At 38.1% G+C, this 13,610-nt stretch overlaps 1 protein-coding gene across 1 annotated transcript in view; it reads left to right on the top strand.

The window, feature by feature from the left end:
* The first annotated feature begins 7,104 nt into the window (after positions 1-7,104).
* The window catches only part of LOC108517824 (lysine-specific demethylase 5C-like), a 15,451-nt gene continuing 8,945 nt past the window's right edge, over positions 7,105-13,610 (top strand). Inside the window, exons 1-2 of the mRNA XM_017855943.1 lie at positions 7,105-7,379; positions 7,475-7,637. Coding sequence (XP_017711432.1) covers positions 7,105-7,379; positions 7,475-7,637 — 438 coding nt within the window. The remainder of the gene's footprint in view (positions 7,380-7,474; positions 7,638-13,610) is intronic.

The following is a 13,610-nucleotide window of genomic DNA, read 5'->3' as shown; positions in this document are numbered from 1 at the left end:
GTCCGCAAGTAGCTGGGATTACAGGCATGCACCACCACGCCCTGCTAATTTTTGTATTTTTAGTAGAGACAGCTTTTCACCATCTTGACCAGACTGGTATCAAACTCCTGGTCTCAAGTGATTCATCTGCCTCAGCCTCCCAGAGTGTTGGGATTACAGGAGTGAGCCTTCGTGCTCGCCAAGCTCTAATTCCTATAGAACAATTATAATACTTTTCCCTGTTTCCATTATCTTGGTTGGTTTTGGGGGGGAATTCAGGATTTAGAATAACATTTCCAAGAAATGTTGTTTAGGAATTCCCACATGAAAATACTACTTTCAATGTCACATATAATTGGCTCATAAAAAAGATTATTTAATTATCTCTGGGGAGTGCCTACATTTGACTTTAGTCTTTGCTATTAATTAAGGGCTTAGACTCTGTGAAATTACATGTGTACTTGTTGATTTTATTCTAGTAGAAAAGATCATCCTCAAGGTTATGACTTTGCTGCCCTGTAGGACATTAACCAATTTTGTATCTAACCTGCCCATTACATTCTAACATTCTTTTCTCAGAATGCCTCTATAACCCAGTTCTTCAAAATGCTCTTAGGACCACCTTATGCATCTGAGTGGTTCCGTCATTAATGTGTTAGCAACCTCTGATTCATGCTATTCTGTATTTGCGTAAGAACCCTGAATTCTTTTTAATTTTTGAAAATTGCATAAATACCATCCTTTGGAAGCACTTTGTATTATTCCCGCTAATTACATAGCGCCCACTTCATTCATAATTTTCTGTGCCACACACTTTGTTAACCTATCAGCTCTTGAAGGGCAGGGCCCTGGAAAAATTCCCTTTTGTATTCTCTAGAGACGCTACACAGTGCCATGCAAATGGTAGATACCCAATAAATATCTGTTAAATGTGATAGAAAGTGTGAAGGGAAAACTGCTTCTTTTTTGTAGAAAGTATATTAAGAAGTAGTTTTAGTTGGCAAAATTGTTTTAGAATATTTCTTCAAAAACAGATTTCATCTTCATATTTTACTAGAAACAACACTTCAGAAGCCTTCGATGAGCATGTTAGTTTTGTTATATTCTTTTAATTTAAAAAAGGTTGGAATCGCATCAAGATAAAGAGCTTCTGCACAGCAAAGGATACAATCATCAAAGTGAAGAGAAAACCCATAGAATGGAAGAAAATATTTGCAAACTGCCCCTCTGACAAGGGATTAATAACTAGAATATATTAATTATAATTAATATAGAATAGACATTCAAATCTTTTTCAGATGGCAAACAGGCATATGAAAAGCTGTTCGACATCATTGATAATCAGAGAAGTGCAAATAAAAACTACAATGAGATATCATCTCACCCCAACTAAAATGGCTTATATCCAAAAGACAGGCAGTAACAAATGCTGGCAGGGATGTGGAGAAAAGGGAACCCTTGTACACTGTTGGTGGGAATGTAAATTAGTCCAGCCACTATGGAGAACAGTTTGGAGGCTCCTCAAAAAGCTAAAAATTGAGCTACCATATGATCCAGCAATCCTACTGCTGGGTATATAACCCAAAGAAAGGAAATCAGTATATCAAAGAGATATCTGCACTTCCATGTTTCATACAGCACTGTTTACAATAGCTAAGATTTGGAAGCAACCTAAGTGTTCATCAACAGATGACTGGATAAAGGCAATGTGGTACATATATGCAATGGAGTACTATGCAGCCATAAAAAGAATGAGATCCAGTCATTTGCAACAACATGGATGGAACCAGATTATTATGTGAGATGAAATAAGCCAGGCACAGAAAGACAAACATCACATATTCTCACACATTTGTGAGGTCTAAAAACAAAACAGTTGAACTCATGGACATAGAGAGGAGAGAGATGGTTAGCAGAGGCTGGGAAGGGTAGTTGGGAGGTTCGAGGGGAATGGGGATGGCTAACAGGTACCAAAAAATGTGAAGAATCAATAAGACCTATGATTTGAGAGCACAATAAAAGGACCACAGTCAATAATATCATTTTAAAATTACTTAAAGTGTGTAATTTGATTGTTTGTAACTTCAACGATAAATACTTGAGAGGATGGATACCCCGTTCTCCATGATGTGATTATTTCACATTGCATGCCTGCATCAACATCTCATGTACCCATAAACATATATACCTACTCTGTACCCACAAAGATTAAAATAAAATTAAAAGTCTAAGGAGGCTATGCTTTTACTAAAGAAAAGATCCAGTATCTTCATACCTTAATATTTGTTTTTATAAATAACAAATCAGGTCACTCAAAATAAAATAGTTATAGAGAGAGTAAATTGGAAAATTTACAACATAATTTTGGTAAACGCAAAACAAATAACTCTGATAAGTGTGTAGAAACAACTAAGGCAATAATTTAACATCATAGTTTTTTTAAATTTCAATTTTTATGAAGTGCTTGAGATGTAAGACCACCTGAGTCAACAAAACTCAACCACTGGGACTGAAAACAGGGACTGCCTATGTCAATATGACCTGAATGTTTCAGGTAATTCATACCCAGGAAGATAAGACTGTAGACCAATAATTAACTGCTCCATTTGCTTCAGGAAATCTTTCCAAGCCAATTTATCAAGACAAACAGTTGGCTCATCTGGGCAAACAGCTCTCCTAGCAGAACAACAATGTGCTCACCTATGCAGACAGCTCATCCTCAGGACCTGACTTTGTTAGTTCACCAAACTCAAATTTTTATGCCATTGACATTGCGCAGTTAAACCACTTGGCTCAGACCTCCAAACCCTGTTTTTAAAAAATTCTTCCCTGACTTCCTCCTTTTAAGATAAAGCGAAGATGTCCCTTGCTGCAGGAAGTTTAATAAACTCAGCTTTGGGCAGAAGTCAGTCAACATGCTATAATCCAAGATCACAAAATAATTATCTAGTATTTGAAAAACTAGTGTCATAGCACACTCTATAATACTTTTCAAATTATTTATTGAATACAGCATGTTATGAGTTTAAGAAAAAAGACTGTTAAAAGATACTTGGAGTTTATAGATATCAGGATTATAAAAATCTAATCACAATTTTACCAGGCAAGTAATACAGCTTCCTTATTTCTCTATATGACTATTCAGTGCCACCTACAGAGAAAATTGAAACATGCATGAAATGTCTGGACAATCATCTTACCTGCTCAATAGTTAATGCTGAGAATTGGCCCCTGGGAAAAATTTGTAATAGGCAAGTTTGTCTTTGAATTCCCATTTTCTCTTCCTTATAGTTGTTCTTCTTTCTACTCTTTCGGGAAACCAAAAGTAGGCTGCTGGCTTCTATTGCTCATAGAGGGGTTTTATCAGTCATTCACACCTTAGTATGATTGAGTTTCCAACATTGCTTTATCTTTTCCATCACCCACCATTCCCTGCTTTAAAATCAAGCCATTTACTCATGCTATCTCCTCCATTACACTTTCTCCCAAGGCATTTTCATATTAAAACTTTTGTTGTTGTAAATAAATTGAAAAGACTTATCACCAGTTAAAGAAATCTCAGAAAAAAACTTAAAAAAAAAAATTGGCAGGACCAGAGAACTGCCTATATTCATTCTATTCAATGTCTGTTCAATGCGTCCTTTTGGTCTATAAGAAAGGTATTGAGATTTTGTAGCAGAATGAGCAAAATATTCAGTAAAAGAATATGCTAAGATACTGCAAGAAACAGCCAAATAAATCCACAAGGTGGGTCATTTTGAAGGACAGCTGGCCCAGACACATCAACAATTCAGTGTCATGAAAAAGGAAGACTGCTCTAGATCGGAGGTCAGCAAATTTTTTCTGTAAAGGGCCAAGATGTAAATATTTATGACTTTGTGGGCTGTACAGCCCCTGTAACAAGTACTCAACTCTGCCTTTGTAGAGAGAAAGCAACCATGGACAATATTTAAACAAATAAGAGTGCCTGTGTTTTCAGAAAACTTTATTTACAAAAACAGGCAGCCTGATGGATTGGGCCTGCAGTCCTTGTTCTAGATTGCAGACAATTAACGTGATGACAAGAAACAATGTATGGTCTTGAAGTAGATTCATCTTGGAACAAACCAGCTGTAAAGACATTTTGGTTATAATTGGGGCAAATGTGATACAGTTTGTGTACCAGATGGGACACAATTTTATTTATATGAAAAAGTAGAAAATATTAATCAAAAAGCAGATTACTGTACATTATAAAACATACTATTTCATTTGCTAAAAAATGTTTATGTAAAAAATTTTAAGCTACATTTACTAAAATGCTATTCATGTTGGAAATGTTTTAATTTTCTAATTTTGATTTTGAAGTTTTTTATAATGTACATTCACTGATTTTATAGTATGCAAATTTCATTTTTANGGTTTTCTGTTCCTGTGTTAGCTTGCTAAGGATTATGGCCTCCAGCTCTGTCCATGTCTTAGCAAAGGACGTGATCTTTTTATATGCTTCTTGGCCACTTGTATATATTCTTAAGATGATTGTCTGTTGATGTCCTTTCCCCATTTTTAATGGGGTGATTTTTTTGTTTGTTTGTTGATTGTATAAGTTTGCTATGGATTGTGAATAGGCTTTTATCAGATGTATAGCAAATATCTTCTTCATTCTGTAGGTTGTTTATTCTGTTGACAGTTTCTTTTGCTGTGGGAAGCTGTTTCACTTAATTAGTTCCCACTTACCTATTTTTGTTGCATTTGCTTTTGGGGGCTTAGCCAGAAGTTCTTTGCCAAGGACACTGTCGAGAAGACTGTTTCCCTAGGATTACTCTAGTTTGAAGTTTTACATTTAAATAAATCTTTGGTTCATTCTACATTAATTTCTTTTGAGACGTGATTTCTCTGTCACACGAGCTGGTGTGCAGTACCACAGTCATAACTCACCTCACTGCAGCCTAGAACTTCTGGGCTTAAACAACCCTCACACTTAAGCCTTCCTAGTAGCTGGGAGCTGCCACAAAAAAAAAAATATATATATATATATAAGAATAGAAATTTTTACAAAGTTATTATTTTTAAATTAATAGCAATTACACTTGGCTAATATTTTAAAATATTTTTTGTAGAGCCAAGAGTCTCACTATGTTGACCAGGCTGATCTCAAACTTCTGGGCTCTAGCTGTTCTCCTACCGTGGCCTCCCACAGTGTTGGGATTACAGGTGTAAGCCATCATACCTGGCCTTGAGTTAATTTTTGAACATGGTGAACTGCAGGTGTCCAGCTTCAGTCTTCAGCATATTGCTAGTCAGTTACTCCAGCACCATTTATTGAATAGGAAGCTATTTCCCATTGCTTATTTTTGTTGGCCTTGTCAAATAACAGATGGTAGTAGGTGTATGGCTTTATTTCTGAGTTTTCTATTCTGTTCCATTTGTCTTTTTGTTGGTCTTTGTTATAGTACCATGCTGTTTTAGTTACTGTCGCTTCAGATTGTAGTTCAAAATTTGGATAGTGTGATGTCTGTATGTTTGTCTTTTGGCTTAGGTTTGCTTTGGCTAGTTGGGGCTCTTTTATTAGTTCCAAATAAATTTTAGAATTTTTTTCAAGTTTTGTGAAGAATGATGTTGGTAGTTTGATAGAAATAGCATCGAATCTGTAAATTGCTTTGAGTGGTATCGCTATTTTAATGATACTGGTTCTTTCAATATATGGGTGTGGAATGGTTTTCTATTTATTTGTGTTATCTCTGATCTTTTTTAGCAGTGTTTTCTGGATTTCCTTGTAGAAATTTTTCACCTACTTGGTTAGCTGTATTTCAAGGTATTTCATTTTCTTTATCTTCTGCTCATTTTTAGGTTTTTTTTTGTTTGTTTGTTTGTTTGTTTTTTCTGTTGTATTTGTTCAGTTTCTTACTTTTTGGATATTGACCTTTTATCGGACCCATAGTTTGCAAATATATTCTTCCATTCTGTAGGTCGTTTCTTTATTCTGTTGATGTTTCCTCCATTGTGCAGAAGCTTTTTAGCTTAACGTAATACCATTTGTCTGTTTTTACTTTTATTGCTTATGCTTTTGAGGTCTTAATTCAGAAAATTCTTGCCAAGATTAATGTCATGGAGCTTTCCTCTTATGTCTTCTTTTAGTAGTTTCCTAATTTTGGATTTTACATTTAAGTTTTACTTCCTTTGGGGTTGATTTTGTACATGGTGAAAGACAGGGGTAAAGTTTCATCCTTCTCTGCATGTGGATATCCAGGTTTTCCAACAATAGATGCTGAAGAGACTGTCCTTTCCTCTGCGTTCTTGGTGTCTTTGTGGAACTTCTTTCGACTAAAAACGCAGAGATTTATTTCTGGGCTTATTTTCCTTGTATCTGTGTGTTTTGTTTTTATTGGCAGTACTAAGCCCTTTTAGTTACCGTAGCTTTGTGATATAAAATTAATGTGAATACTCTCAGCTTTTTTGTTTATTGTTTTGTTTCACATATTGCTTTGGATATTTTGAGTCTTTGGGGTTCCATATCACTTGCTTTTTCTAAAATTTCTGTGAAGGATGCTGTTGTTGTTTTTTGACAGGGATTAAATTGAATTTCTAGATCAGTTTGGATATTATGGACATTTTAGCAATATTAATTCTTCTAGTCTGTGAGGACAAGGTATCTTAAAATTTATTTGTGTTTTCTTCGGTTTCCTTCATCATTATTTGTATAGTTTTCACTGTAGTGATTTTTTTACCTCCTCAAATTTATTGTTAGGAATTTTTTTTTCAGCTGTTACAAATGGAGCTTTTATTTTATTTTTCTTTCAGATAATTTTCTACCAATGTATAGAAACACAACTGATTTTTATATTGATTTTGTATCCTGCAAATTTACTGAATTTGTTAGTTCTAACAGCGTTTTCATTGAGGCCTTAGCATCCTCTTAAAAAAGAAGTGTTTTCTTTAAAACTTTCTTATAAATCTTCAAACAGGAATAACATAACTTTTTCTTTTCCAATTTGAATGCTTTTTAAATTTCTTTTCTTGCCTCTTGCTCTGGCTAGGACCTCTGGCACTTTGTTAGTTGACAGTGGCAAAACAGGGCATTATATCTGAATTTACAACATAGACCTCTTGAATGATCAGGCATACCAGTAGGCAGCATGCTGTAAGATGCAGTTGTCTTCTTATGTATGTTTTGCTCAGTTTGCCTTTCCTCACCCTATCCTACTCCCTACTCACTCTGGCAAATCTCTGACCCAACAGGAATATGCGACCAGTGGTTGGAACCTGAATGTGATGCCGGTGCTAGATCAGTCTGTTCTCTGTCACATCAATGCAGACATCTCAGGCATGAAGGTGCCCTGGCTGTACGTGGGCATGGTTTTCTCAGCATTTTGTTGGCATATTGAGGATCACTGGAGTTACTCTATTAACTATCTGCACTGGTGAGCATAACCCCAAAGACTGGGTTGGATATCAAGACTGCCTTCATATGCAAGGATGTGTATAGACTTGATGTGTTTTCTCTCTGTCTGAGCAGGGGTGAACCGAAGACCTGGTATGGTGTACCCTCCCTGGCAGCAGAGCATTTGGAAGAGGTGATGAAGAGGCTGACACCTGAGCTGTTTGATAGCCAGCCTGACCTCCTACACCAGCTTGTCACTCTCATGAATCCCAACACTTTGATGTCCCATGGTGTGCCAGTGAGTACTGAGGATCAAAAGAATTTTAATTTTCTTCACTGAAGTGAGAAGGGAATGAGAGAGAACTTAGTTTTGGAAGAAGTAAAACCATATCCATTTTGCTGTGGAGATTAGGCCTAGCATCACACCTCTTTGCCTTCCCTTGCTTACATCAAGTTGCAGATCGGTACCGTTAGCTGGGACACCTAAGAGAACAAGTAAAAGAGAGATTAGGTAATTACTTAACAGAATAGAAATTAAAACTTGCATCCTGGCCTTTTTATCTGCCTCCTAATCGAGGATTGGTATTCTCTTAATGTTTCTGAATATAATTCTTATTTTGCAAGACCCACGTAAGGATGAAGGACTGGTTTCAGAGTTTTGAGTGTTTCTAGGATTGAATTATATCAGCTCCTTTTGCTAAAAAATAAGCAGGCAATATGTACATGGTACACGGACTGGGTCACTATTTTGTAACATGCTGTGCCTTTTCTCCTTTGAAATTCTGTAAGCTTTGAGTTAACTCTTTATAAGCTTTTATAACTTTTTTGGCCATCTTCCTCAGTTTTCTCATCTGAACAAAATGCACTTTGTGTCTCCAGAAGCCCTCTTCCTTTCCTGACATTTTTTTTTTTTTTTTATCTTCAATTCTTTTTAATTTTTTTTCTAATTTTGGGTGATTTCTGAGACTGTTCTCAATAGAATAAGAAATAGACTTTACACTAATTTGCAACTTATAAATCACATTTATTATTGCCTGCAAGAAACTTCATGCTCAATGTATGCAATGAATTATGTGTAGCAATAAATGTGTGTCATTAAAACATATATAGCTATTAATTTTGAATTTTACATCTTATTAAAAGAATTCTGTAATGCATTTCTAAGTGGTTGTCATTTAACATATCTGAGACTAAATTTACAGGAGGTAAGTATTTTTTAGAATAGTATGGTATATGACTCAGCTAGCATTTGATTTTTTCCTACTTTATTTTGATTTTTTTCCTACAGTAAAATTTGAGACTGTAAATGAAATATTTGCATAGATATATTTGCTTGGGGCCAGGTATTCTTTATAAATATCTAATAAAGAGTTAAGGGAAATCTCCAAGTCAGATGGTGACAATATACTGAACAAGCACTGAAAGTTTATTTCCAGCATCGTGGAATATTGGGTTCCATACCAATGCAATGAGCCTTCCTGGGTAACACTTTTGACCTCTGTGGACTTCCCATTTCCACTTTAAAATTGAAGGATTGTGGATGATTTCTTCATTAAAGGCCCATTTGTCACTGATATGTAGTATCTTACTAATTGTCTATGTCATCCATTGTTCTTTCATCTTCCATCTTTCTCATCATAGGTGAAAAATACTACAATAAGCAAAGGTAGCCAGCTCCTTCCTTCCTCACCCCAATGTCCTCATATCTTCTATTTTTTCATGACCACTTTTCTCAACCCTAGTGTTCCTCTGCCCTCAGCAGTCAGGATTGGTTTTGTTGTTGCCAGGACTCCAGAGCCCACACAGTTCCTACATTTGTAGACCTACTCTCATGATTAATTTTTATGTGTCAACTTAACTAAGCCAAGAAAAGCCCAGATAACTGGCATGATATCATTTCTGGATCTATCTGTGAAGGTGTTTCTGGAAGAGGCTGCCAGTTGAACCAGTAGACTGAGTAAAAAAGAAGCTGGAGTGTACCTGTAGTCTCAGCTACTCAGGCAGCTGAGGCAAGAGAATCACTTAAGCCCAAAAGGTTGAATCCAGCCAGAACAATATAGTGAGACCCCATTTTTTTTTTTTTTTAGAAAAGATGACCCTAATGTGGTGGGCCTCATCCAATCCATCGAGTGCTCAAATAGAAAATGTGGAGAAAAGGCAAATTTGCCCTCTGTGCTTGAGCTGGATATGCATGTTCTTCTGCCCTCAGACATCGGCACCCCTGCATCTCAGCTCTTCATGTCTGGACTAGAGCCACACTAGCAGCTTTCCTGGTTTCCCAGCTCACAGATGAAAAACCATGGGATTTCTCAGCCTCCACAATCATGTGAAATCACGCCTCATAACAAATCATTTTTTTTATATACAGTCACATGCTGCATAACAATCTTTCAGTCAATGAAAGTTTGCATATATAATTCCATAAGATTATAATGCTATATTTTTGCTGTGCCTTTTCTAGGTTTAAATATCTTTTGATACACAAATACTTACCATTCTGGTACAGTTGCCTGGAGTGTTCAGCACAGTCACATGCTGTATAGGTTTTAGCCTAGAAGCGAAAGGCTGTCCCCACATAGCCTAGGGTGTGTTGTAAGCTATGCAATCTAGGTTCACGTAAGTACACTCTGTGATGTTTACACAATGATGAAATTGCCTAATGATGCATTTCTCAGAACTTGTTCCTGTTGATAAGTGATACATGATTGTGTGTGCATATATATTTTATATATATACATATATATTGGTTCTGTTTCCCTAGAGAATTCTGACTAATATACCTACATACACAAGAGAAAGATGATTATGAATTTCCTACACTGTACCCTCTTCTGAAAAGTCTCTGTGCTTGGTTGAACTCAGAGGCATTTAAATTTTTGTCACAGTTGTTAAGGTCAGATCTTATTGTAAGGACAGCATGTTGGGGTTAGGCATCAGGTTGGCCGACTCTAAAGCCTGCCTGTGAGGTCTACACACAGCGAGACCTTACACAGGTTTCACACACTGCTGAATTCTTCGATGTTTCTCTCAACTCTCCATTTTACAGCTTATGCTCCTCTTTCTGTTTTGTTCTTTTGACTTTGCAGCCTATAAGCAATTCACATCCAGCTATTTGACATACAGACCAGACACTTTTATAACGCCCCTGTCCTCTATATATCATAATTATCTTTCATATTTGTTTAATAATTACAAACTAAAATTGTAACCATGGCTCAAAATGAAAAGACAGTCAAATTTTCTTTTATGGAATTTGTATTTAAAATCATGCTAATAAAATTAAAATTATAAAATATAAAATAAGTATTACAGTAAAAAATAGAAAAACAGTCATTGTATTGGGTTGAGTGGTGGCCTTTCAAAAGATATGTCCCATTTCTCACCCTAATAACACAGTCTTTGTAGATGTGATTAAGTGAAGGATCATGAGATAAGATCATCCTGGATTAACTGGTTGAGCCCTAAAGCTAATGATTTGTCCTTAAAAGAAGAGGAGAAAGACTCACAGAGGAGAATGCATGTGAGGATGGAAGCATAGATTTCATACAAACAGAAGACAGGAAAATGCTGGGTAGAAGAGCGCCGGTCCCTGGCAAAGGCCCCACCCTAAGCTGGACACCCGTGGCCCTAAATGGAAAGAGGCATTCCTGTTTTCGTGCCCAAATGTTGCCTCTTGGCCCACCATGCCCCCCTATCCTGTACCTATATAAATCCCAAACCTCAGGCTCTATAAGCAGAAGAGCAACAAAGTGGCAGAGTGGCAGAGTGGCAGAATGACAGAGTGGTGCAGCAGAGAAGGAGAGAAGAGAACAAGTGTCTGAACATTGAGAGGAGTTTAGCTGGGGACATCTGGACAGGAGATCAGCTGTGGGACAGCCGGACTCCAGGGAAGATCATCTTCCCACTCCATCCCCTTTCCCATTCCCCGTCCATCCCACTGATAGCCACCTCCATCACTCAATAACATCCCTGCATTCACCATCCTTCAAGTCCATGTGACCTGATTCTTCCTGGATGCCAGACAAAGACCTAGGTACCAAGAGGGCAGGGTGTTAACAGCTGTCACCCTGACTCTCCACTGAGCTGATTTAACACTTAACTACTCACAGATGGCAACTGCTAAAAGAGCATTAATTGTAACACATCCCTAGATGCTACTGTGGGGCTGGGGCCCAAAAATCTGCACCTGGCTGTCTGTGTGCTCCCCCTTCCACAAGGGGTTTGAGCACGCAGTGGCCGAGCAAACGAGCCACATCCCTGTCTCAAGTCCTACTAGGGCATCAGGGAACTCTCCTGTTTCAGACTGATGTGTCTACAAGACAAAGAATGCCAAGGACTACAGGGTACCAACAGAGTCTGAGAGGAGCATGAGAGGAATCCTCTGTTAACACCTTCAAAAGGACCCAACCCTGCCAACACCTTGATTTTGAGCTGTCGGTTTCCAGAAATGTAAGAGAAAATAATTCTATTGTTTTAAGCCACTCAGTTTGTTATAGTTTGTTATAGAAGCCCTAGAAAACTAATACAGTAATGGATTGGTACTTTTAAATTACAAAGAAAGTATTTTTTTTGAAAAGGAGAAAAAATTATCTATATAGTGGTCTGTCACTGTAATGAATAATAACATAACAGTTTCTACTTTTCCAGCCTTAACTTTGTAAATCTGACAATTACTTAGTCAACATTGATCTTCACATATTCATGTTCAATACACAATATAATCAAATTTGTTCATCTATTCACAATCATAGTTGATGGAATCATACTTTATTTTATTTTAGAAAAGCTTCTTTCACGTTAAGCCACAGACCTACAAATAGTTGTTTTTTAAAATCTAAAATGCAAGAATAAGTTTGGTGGAGACACATAAAAATCCTATTTCACAATAAATTCCTGAAATCATGGTAGTATTGAAACAGGAAATTTTACCTGACCCCTTCGTGTGACTTGCAAACAGTGTAGCTCGTTTACTCAGCCTGCAGCTCTCAACCCCTTGCAGGAGCACACAGGTGAGCAGGTACAAGGGCCCAGATGAGTGCTTCTGGATGCCAGCAGAAGCAGAACTCTGTATGGCCCCACAGCAGCAGCTGGGGGTTACCCATGACCCCTGGAGACACAGAGGGCATGTGTGCTCTTTGAGCTTTGCTGTCTGCAGACAGCTAAAATTTTTAACAGCTCAGTGTGACAGCACTCTGTATCCCAAGCTCTTGTTCAGCATCCAGGAAGAATCAGGTCACATGAACCAATTGAAGATAGTAAATGTGGGGATTTTATTGCCAATGAAAATGGCTCTCAGCAGGAAGGAGAACTGGAAAGGGGATGGAGTGGGAAGGTATCCTTCTCCTGGAGTTTGGCCATCCCCAGCCAAACTCATCCTGAGGTCCCACCATCAAGCAGTCCTTCTGAAGTCAAGCTGCTTCTCTCCGATGTCTGCTTCTTCTCTCCTCTCCGTCTCTGCCACTCCACTGTCAGTGGAGCCTGGGGTTTTTATAGGTACAGGGTGCAGGGTAAGGCAGGCCAGGGTGGTTTTGGAAAAGGCAACATTTGAGAGGGAAAATGGGGATGTAAAATTCTCACTTTGGGCTGCAGGTCCAGGCTTGAGAGTGGGGCCCTCACCAGGGGCTGCCCTCTTCTGTCCAGTATTTCCCTGCCTCCTGATGCTATCAGTATTCATGTCTTTTCTAACCTTTCTAGCAGCTTTCACATTTTTCCCTCTCCTCCTCCCCCAACACTGAACACTTTTAAATACCAATAAAAATTCCAAGGTTACATAAGAGATAGAATTAAAATAGCTCAAGTTTCATCCTAACAATTACAGCACTATGCCTGGTCAGGGTAAATCTAGTGTTTAAACACAGGAATATGTAGCATCAGAGGGGTGTAAGACACATGCTGGCCCTGATGAGCACTCAAGCAATTCTGAAGCTCTAGAAATGTACTCCAGGATGGCCAAATAGGAACAGCTCCAGTCTCCAACTTCCAGCGCGAGCGACACAGAAGACCGGTGATTTCTGCATTTTCAACTGAGGTACTGGGGTCATCTCACTAGGGAGTGCCGGACAATCGGTGCTGGTCAGCTGCTGCAGCCCGACCAGCAAGAGCTGAAGCAGGGCGAGGCATCACCTCACCTGGGAAGCGCAAGGGGGAAGGGAATCCCTTTTTCTAGCCAGGGGAACTGAGACACACAACACCTGGAAAATCGGGTAACTCCCACCCCAATACTGTGCTTTAAGCAAACGGGCACACCAGGAGAATATATCCCACACCTGGC

Source organism: Rhinopithecus bieti, unplaced genomic scaffold (assembly GCF_001698545.2).
Source record: "Rhinopithecus bieti isolate Rb0 unplaced genomic scaffold, ASM169854v2 scaffold_41836, whole genome shotgun sequence".
NCBI classification, from domain to species: Eukaryota; Metazoa; Chordata; class Mammalia; order Primates; family Cercopithecidae; genus Rhinopithecus; species Rhinopithecus bieti.
This window is presented reverse-complemented; position numbering and strand designations above follow the sequence as displayed.